The 8,338-nt window shown below is 50.6% G+C and overlaps 1 protein-coding gene across 1 annotated transcript; it reads left to right on the top strand.

The window, feature by feature from the left end:
• Window positions 1-2,025: 2,025 nt before the first annotated feature.
• Window positions 2,026-8,037, top strand: VOLCADRAFT_107232 (uncharacterized protein; the record flags this gene model as incomplete). Its single annotated transcript, XM_002956453.1, has 7 exons — window positions 2,026-2,206; window positions 2,294-2,767; window positions 6,224-6,262; window positions 6,583-6,624; window positions 6,945-6,986; window positions 7,343-7,384; window positions 7,891-8,037. Exons 2-7 carry the CDS (start codon window positions 2,612-2,614, stop codon window positions 8,035-8,037), a joined length of 468 nt encoding a protein of 155 aa, XP_002956499.1. The 5' UTR covers window positions 2,026-2,206; window positions 2,294-2,611.
• Window positions 8,038-8,338: the final 301 nt, after the last annotated feature.

Raw genomic sequence — 8,338 nt, 5'->3', positions numbered from 1 at the left:
TATTCGAGCAACGTCTTCAACTTCCATCCGTACCGCAGCCGCATGTCGATGTGTTGCGAGGAGCATTGCGTGGAGCTTGGTTAATAACGTAATTCTGCCTTACGAGGTTTCAAATCCTTTGCGTGTCGCTTTGTTGTCTTCTGGCGCGCGCGTCTTGAAAGGGAAGCCGGTAAAATTGAGTGATCCTTTGTCGCCTCAGTTTTACGACGGCGTAGATAAGCAGTTTACATCAGTAGATGTAGCAGTGTTATCAATCACTGGCGCATTGTTAGATTTGGCAATTCCAGCAGCGATTAAGTCTGTTAAGGGCTTTGTGGTCGCTAGAGTTCCGGTTGCTCACATATCGGGTGCTGATGAAGCGCGCATGAAGTGGTTGCGCAGTCTGCAAGATAAGGATTGTTTGTTGATGTTGAGTTGTCCTTCTGTTGAGTCTGAGTACCAGTCTTTTATCTGGCTGATTGTATTCACGAATCCGGCTATCAAGCGTGTGATTTTGAAGGATAGCAGCTTAGCTGAGCACTTGCTTTGAATGTGCGTACATGGAGCTTTCCACGGGCATTCACCATCTCGGCTTCGCCCGCTGGGGGGGGGAGTCTGCCGTACGTCTGCACGTGTTTTGTTCGGTGCTACAGTCATGTGACGCGACAGCTGTCACGACATTTTAGCGTCACGTTCATTTTACCGTCTTTTATAATCGTCTTAGGTTATAATCGGTGTGAATACGCGAATTTTGTGTATTATCGCGTAAGGTGTTTGGTTCTTATCTTACACTTCGCTGATGGACTTATGGACGAGACGAGAATGTACGCTCGTTCGCGTATGTTTATGTACTTGTTAATTGTTCATTTCTTGTGTGAATGTTCTGTCACACGGTTTATAAGGTGTTTCACTTGTGTCATTTGGGGACTATACGTCGTGGTCGTACTCGAGGCTTATCTTTTGAGGGCCTCCTGTGATCGACAGTGTGACTTTGGTATTTATAGCCGGCAGCGAGCTTGGAAAAGTCGCTTTACGGCTCATGATCGGAACATTGTAAAGTTCTCTGAGCTAGACAACAAGCCCTGTGCGGACCTCCCTTCTTTCAAGCCGCATAAGTAACATCCCTTAACCAGCCGAACTCCTGTGTGGGCCACTCAACGCCCATATCCTTCACGCCGGGCATACTCAGTCGGTAAGGTAAATCTTTATCACTGTTGATTTGTTGCCTGGAGGGAATCTTGGCCCCTTTCGCGGGTTGCTATTTGCTGCGTATTACGACTTGCCCGTTCGTGTGCCGTCTAGTCAGCATTCAAGCTACCTGCAGGACTTCGCCTAGACCACCCTGCATTCCATAGCCACGTCCTCCGCAGTGATGCCCGCAGCATGCGCCTTGTCCTTAGAGTACCGCGGGCATTATGCGACGTCCACAGCAGCCAGAGCCCGCAACTTGGGTGGTTTGTATGTTTCCGCGCTCTTATTATGTAAATTATGGTGGATTTGGTTTCCCATAAAGTTTGTCTGCATGAATATTAGGCGGACGTCCAGTTGAATACGTTCCATTGCCTGGAGTGACGTCCACGCACCGTGATCGAAATTCATTGCCTGCAACTCCTCGGCCACGCTACAGATCACACACAGGCCGTCATTCGAGGCTAATGCACTATGAAGTTCGTTGGGCTGCGGTGGCCTGCACAGCGCGTTCATTTTGCGGATTTGTGCTTCTTGAGAAGCAGGACCGGATACAAAGCACATCTGCCTTTCAGAAGTTCGTCACTAGTACTTTAACATTTCAGGGACACTGCGTCGATGTAGGTACATGTACATGGAGGCATACCGGGGACACGTTCAAACACGCAGGACGTTACACTCAGCTGCACTGCAGGGCGAGAACGTTCTTACATGTGATAACATTCATTTGCGTCCTCGGTACGCAGAGGCCTTGAGGTACGGCATAAGTCCCGCAAGTGAGGATATCGCAAGGCCCTCATGTGAGGATATCCGGCGTGAGATCCACGCAGCCACGCATTTTTCCCTATTCGCTACATGGCGCTTAATACTTGCATGGTAACGGAACTCATCTGCATTACAACGCACATCTTACGTGGACATATGAGACCATGGTGCTGCTACACAGCAGCCGCCGGTTGAAGCTGCAGCCTTCGTGGACATTTTGTCAAGGTATGGAGCCATTTCTTAACACTTCTCCTTTAAAAATGCAAGTAAAGAGGTATGGAATGGCTTGTTACATTACGCTGTCACCGTGCTTGTGGATGTCGGCACTGCCGCAGTATGACAGCCAGGTTTCGCCTCGCAGGTCGGGCATTGTGAGCGTGGAGGTGTACAAGTGTCAATATAAATGATGACGACCACTGCGGACGAAGTGGAGATGTTGGAAGGAGAAGTGTTGCGAGCGATGCTACCTCAAGGCCAGCGGACCTTCGCACAGTGCATGCGGGATTGCTCAGATCTACATTACTTGATGCATATAGGCATTTGAGACTAGTATCACATCAAATCGCTGTATCCTGCATGCTCGCCGCATTCACTGGCCTTCATAGACGACAACCGAGAATTTTAACATTGGCATTTAAAACAGCCTTGCACACACTTCGTTCTGCGCATATCTGTTGTAATGAGTATTAGGCTTCACAGCATGAGCGAGGTGCCAAGATACCTCACCACAGTGAGTGTGCTTGTCCGGAGAAATATTGAATATAACTTCGTCAGCATCGTTTGCTGCTTATGTATTCATGACTTCATGACGAATGGAGCCATGTTTTACCCTCAGGTGCGGGCGGTACAACACTTTCCTCCACTTTTGACCTTGAAATCAAGATGTACTGAATGTTGGCAACACTTCTTCCACGAAATGGCCAACACGGAGGAGGACTTGTTGCATGGAAGGCATCTGGCATCTGGTTACCGTGTGCTTGTGAACATGTTCATAGCAATGCATTCACGACGACCTGCAGTCAATGACAGACTAACAACCATTGCAGCTTCCATTTTTATGTATTCTGCACATATTGAACTTCTGCCGAATGGAACATCTTTGCTTTAGTAGTGAATAAAGGCAAGCAATTGCTTAGGTGCAGACAGCGAGGAAGTATTTCCTCAATCCAAGTTAGCATTTCATCACCAATGTCAGAATGGATGACTGCCTACAAAATATGATAGATGCTTCGCGTGGCAGGCATAGAGTGGTCAAATTGTCGTGTGTCTGAGCAGCGTCCAGTCCCAGAGTGCAATTCAGCAGTATGCTTCATTTTAGGACATTTCTTTTCACATGCGAAGCATTGTGATGAACGCATCCTTATGTAAATATTTGTCGGCGGCTTGCAACGTTTGGATCTAAATTTGTAGTCTCTGCTTCAATCCACTATGCAAACTAGGATATATGTCTAATCAAAATCGCAGTGGGGGTTGCAATCTGAACTAGGAATCCACCACCATATGCAGAATTTTAGTTACCGTCCAAATAGGCGTTGGCTTTGGATTCGACAAAAATGTCCGGGAGATGTGATGTTCGCCAGGATTTTGTCTCTCCGTGCAGCTAAAGTAACATCTTGTGACTCAGCGATCGGTTTGATTTCCCGTTGGATCCTGTTTTTAGACAGAAGGAAAGAATTTCGAATGAATGTGCCCCAGGGCCTTATGGCCTCCATCCTGACTAAAACAGGATCCAAAAGAATTTCAAAGTGACACAGCTGTCGATTTGAATTCCCGTTGGATCCTTGTAGCAGCTGACCGCTGAAAAGGTCTCTCGAGTTGCTGGCGGTCGCGCTCTGCGCGTATTTATAGCACCGTACTGTGTACCGGCTGCTACATCCCCCCCCCTTTGAAGGGAACCGTCCCGGGCCCTTTAGAGCCTCGTATACCGCCAGCCTGTGCCTACCTTCTCCTACCCTCGGGCAGTGGGGTGACCAGGCCCACGTCACGTCATGTGCCCGCTTCACATGCGCCTAGCCTTCAGGTTTTTCAGGCACAGAGACAGTCCAGTCGGTTCAGCTACTTTTATTTTGTAGTTTTTGTGCGATATTCGCTCACTGAGTCGCCACACCCGAAATTGCACTCGAACGTGATCGGTGGGGGTTGAACCGACGACTTCAGGATCGTGAATTTTCACGAGGTCTCGATACCAAATGTAGCAGCTGACCGCTGAAAAGGTCTCTCGAGTTGCTGGCGGTCGCGCTCTGCGCGTATTTATAGCACCGTACTGTGTACCGGCTGCTACAATCCTGTTTTTAGCCAGGATGTACACATTTCTAATGAATGTGCCCCAGGGCCTCATGGCCTCCATCCTGACTAAAACAGGATCCAAAAGAAATTCAAAGTGACACAGCTGTCGATTTGAATTCCCGTTGGATCCTGTTTTTAGTCAGGATGTACACATTTCTAATGAATGTGCCCCAGGGCCTCATGGCCTCCATCCTGACTAAAACAGGTTCCAAAAGAATCAATTTATTAGGAAAATACCGCCCTCCGCGGGTATTGAACCTGAGTTGCTGGAATGCAATATGCTAACAGGGGGGAACCTTAGTGCAACAAGATTTCCACTTGCAGTATAGCTGCACCAAGTGTTACATAAGTGCTCGTTTTTGTTGACATAGCGCTAAAGTGGATGTCCCAATGGGGACTCCCTTCGGTTTCCCCCAGCTGGGGACTCCACCGAAGGGAGCCCAAGGGTGATGAAGCCCATCGGCTAAAACCCTTTGCGGGTAAGGGCTATGTATTTTGTACCCTAGGACAGCCGGCGGTGGGGTTGCCTATAGCCCATGAATATGCCCTGTAACGGGGGCCCCCATAATGGGACCCCCCATTACAGCCCCCCTTACGGCCCGTAAACTGGACAGGCCCATTAGCGGCTCAAGCCATAACGGGCCCGCCAGCGTTTGTACGGGGGATAAGCGCCTATGGGTCCGTGTATGGGGCTACGTGCTCCCATTGGGCAGGTTACTCGCCAGCTAGAAGCTTGGTAAATGTGCAACCTTGAAAGTGTCATAATTATGCACAGATATGCGTGCTGAGTGTGTGAAATGTTATGACGAGGTTAGTTAAAATGTTTGCCATCCAATTTGAGTGTGGGGAGGCATTATTTGTCCTGACGATTTGCTCTCTACCTACGGCCATTTGGCAGTCCAGAGACGTGTAGCGCCCAAGGCTCAGCAGCTACGGGACAGTTGTCTGGACGAGGTTATTTTTGACGTGCAGTCCCGAAAGCACATTGGGAAGCATGAATATAGCCGGTGAATTCATCATAAGTGAAATTTAGGTTACTTCCGGTGTTTGCCACCTGTATTGGTGCTCCGATGTAACATGACCATTGGTAGTCATGGTCATGGCGCAAAGGAACGCCGATTGTTGCAGCACAAAGTAGAATATAGCTCATGAACAAATAAGTACATAGGCAAGGTTACCGGAGGCCGACATTGATCGACCTTGTCGACCAGGTCCGCCAATGTAGTGGGTCCATGCCACAATATCCGAAAGTCGGCTGAAATCATTTAAAACCTTGTCAGGTTTACTGAACAAAATTACGACCGACGAGGTTTCCGAGCCATTGGCTGACATAACCGCTCATGTACGGCTTTGGCTATTATGGCTTCAATGTCCTCTCCATCAAACAAATATCTTCATTACGAAAGACCAAAGCACGTAGCCATAACTCCCAACTCAGTCAAACACGATATGGGCCAAGTATTGTTGCTAATCGGAACCGCTTCAAGTGAGAAGGAAACCGCTTCAAGTGAGAAGGAATTCGGAATAGCTTCAATTGGGATAAGGAATTTGTGTTATATTTTACTATGCCTTGTAGCAACGTTAAAATAGAACTCACCGCCACTCACTGTCGCTGAACTAACTTTAGTTACTCTTGGCTGACATCCAGCCTGGAATGGAGGCGGGTGGCCACCGTGAGGAGGAATTGGGCTCGCTTGGAGAGGTGATATGGGCGGGAGGCGCGGGGCTCTTATGTGTTTTATGTGGGGCGTTAAAAAGCTGTCGTACTCCGATATGGCTATCGGAATACGGCAGTTTTTTTATGTACGCAGGTAGTGGTGGGCCACATCTGTGCCAGGGTTGTTTTTCCTTGTGGATTTGTTACCCGTTGCCCTCTTCCTTGTTCCTGATGCTATGGAGGGTGGCTGGGGCTGGTTGGGGGAGGGGGGCGTGTATGTTTCACCACCGTCATCGACGTGCCTGCCCTAATTCTCATGTTCCCATCCATGTGCTGCACGTGCAACAGGCCTCGGAAGATGGGGCCGACGTCCAGCCGGGAATGGAGGTAAGATGGGGGCGAGGGTCGGGGCTCTTATGTGTTTTACGTGGGGCATCAAAACGCTGTCGTACTCCGATATGGCTATCGGAATACAGCAGATTTGTTTGATGCAGGCAGGTAGTTGTGGGGCACAGCTGTGCCAGGGTTGTTTTTCTTTGTGGATTCGTTACCCGTTGCCCTCTTTCTTGTTCCTGATGCTATCGAGGGTGGCTGGGGCTGATTGGGGGAGGGGGGTGTGTATGTTTCGCCTCCGTCATTGACGTGCCTGCCCTAATTGACGTGCCTGCCCTAATTCTCATGTTCACATCCACGTGCTGCACGTGCAGCAGGCCTCGGAAGATGGGGATGACGTCCAGCCGGGAATGGAGGTAAGATGGGGAGGAGGGTCAGGGCTCTTATGTGTTTTACGTGGGGCATCAAAACGCTGTCGTACTCCGATATGGCTATCGGAGTACGGCAGATTTGTTTGATGCAGGCAGGTAGTTGTGGGGCACAGCTGTGCCAGGGTCGTTTTTCTTTGTGGATTCGTTACCCCTTGCCCTCTTTCTTGTTCCTGATGCTATCGAGGGTGGCTGGGGCTGGTTGGGGGAGGGGGGCGTGTATGTTTCGCCTCCGTCATTGACGTGCCTGCCCTAATTGACGTGCCTGCCCTAATTCTCATGTTCACATCCACGTGCTGCACGTGCAGCAGGCCTCGGAAGATGGGGATGACGTCCAGCCGGGAATGGAGGTAAGATGGGGAGGAGGGTCAGGGCTCTTATGTGTTTTACGTGGGGCATCAAAACGCTGTCGTACTCCGATATGGCTATCGGAGTACAGCAGATTTGTTTGATGCAGGCAGGTAGTTGTGGGGCACAGCTGTGCCAGGGTTGTTTTTCTTTGTGGATTCGTTACCCGTTGCCCTCTTTCTTGTTCCTGATGCTATCGAGGGTGGCTGGGGCTGGTTGGGGGAGGGGGGTGTGTATGTTTCGACTCCGTCATTGACGTGCCTGCCCTAATTAACGTGCCTGCCCTAATTGACGTGCCTGCCCTAATTGATGTGCCTGCCCTAATTCTCATGTTCCCATCCATGTGCTGCACGTGCAGCAGGCCTCGGAAGATGGGGCCGACATCCAGCCGGGAATGGAGGTAAGATGGGGGCGAGGGTCGGGGCTCTTATCTGTTTTACATGGGGCATCAAAACGCTGTCGTACTTCGATATGGCTGTCAGAGTACGGCAGATTTGTTTGATGTAGGCAGGTAGTGGTGGGGCACATCTGTGCCACGGTTGTGTGTTTCGTTGAGGAATCTTTAGCCATGTCATGATGATAACACTACATGCTAGGAAGTGTGGCTGGGGCTGGTTGGAGGAGTTGGGATTGTATGTGTCAGCACTGTCTTTGCAGTGCCTGCTTTAATTCTCATGCTCTCATACATGTGCAGCAAGTGCAGCCAACCTCCGATAGTGGGGCTGCAGCCGAAGTTTTAATTTAGGAGGGTGGTGACAAGGAGGGGGAATGGGTTTCACTCAGGGAGGTGAGATGGGAGGGTTGGGGCTCCAGGTGTTGTATCCTGTAAGCTTACTGTTAAGCTCTAGGATCTGTTGCCTAACTGTCAGATGCCGGTCTGTCCACCCTACTGCCGCACTGCTGCAGAAGTCCATACTGGCGTCTGGGCAGGGGCTTTACCTGTCTAAAGCTGGAACCTGCCTTCCTGGATGTCTGCTTCACGAGGCGAGCGTAGTTCCTGCGAACTATGGTCAACATCAAACCACCCAGCCGTACTGGAACTTATTGGCATGAGGCCCAAGTGGATTCTAGAATGATTATTATTCAATCCACTTGCCTCAACCGGTATCTTTTGATACCACCATTTCATTGTTGTGTCACCCCCAAGCTCCCAGGTCCCCCGGCTCCCAGGCCCCCAGGCTCCCAGGCCCCCAAGCTCCCAGGCTCCCAGGCCCCCAGACTCCCAGGCCCCCAGGCTCGCACGCTCCCAGGCCCCCAGGCTCCCAGGTCCCCAGGCTCCCAGGCTCCCAGGCCCCCAGACTCCCAGGCCCCCAGGCTTCCAGGCCCCCAGGCTCCCAGGCCCCCAGACTCCCAG

The sequence above is a fragment of the Volvox carteri genome (genome assembly GCF_000143455.1).
Source record: "Volvox carteri f. nagariensis unplaced genomic scaffold VOLCAscaffold_61, whole genome shotgun sequence".
Classification (NCBI taxonomy): Eukaryota; Viridiplantae; Chlorophyta; class Chlorophyceae; order Chlamydomonadales; family Volvocaceae; genus Volvox; species Volvox carteri.
Note: the sequence above shows the minus strand (reverse complement) of the source record. Positions and strands in the feature narration are given on the sequence as shown.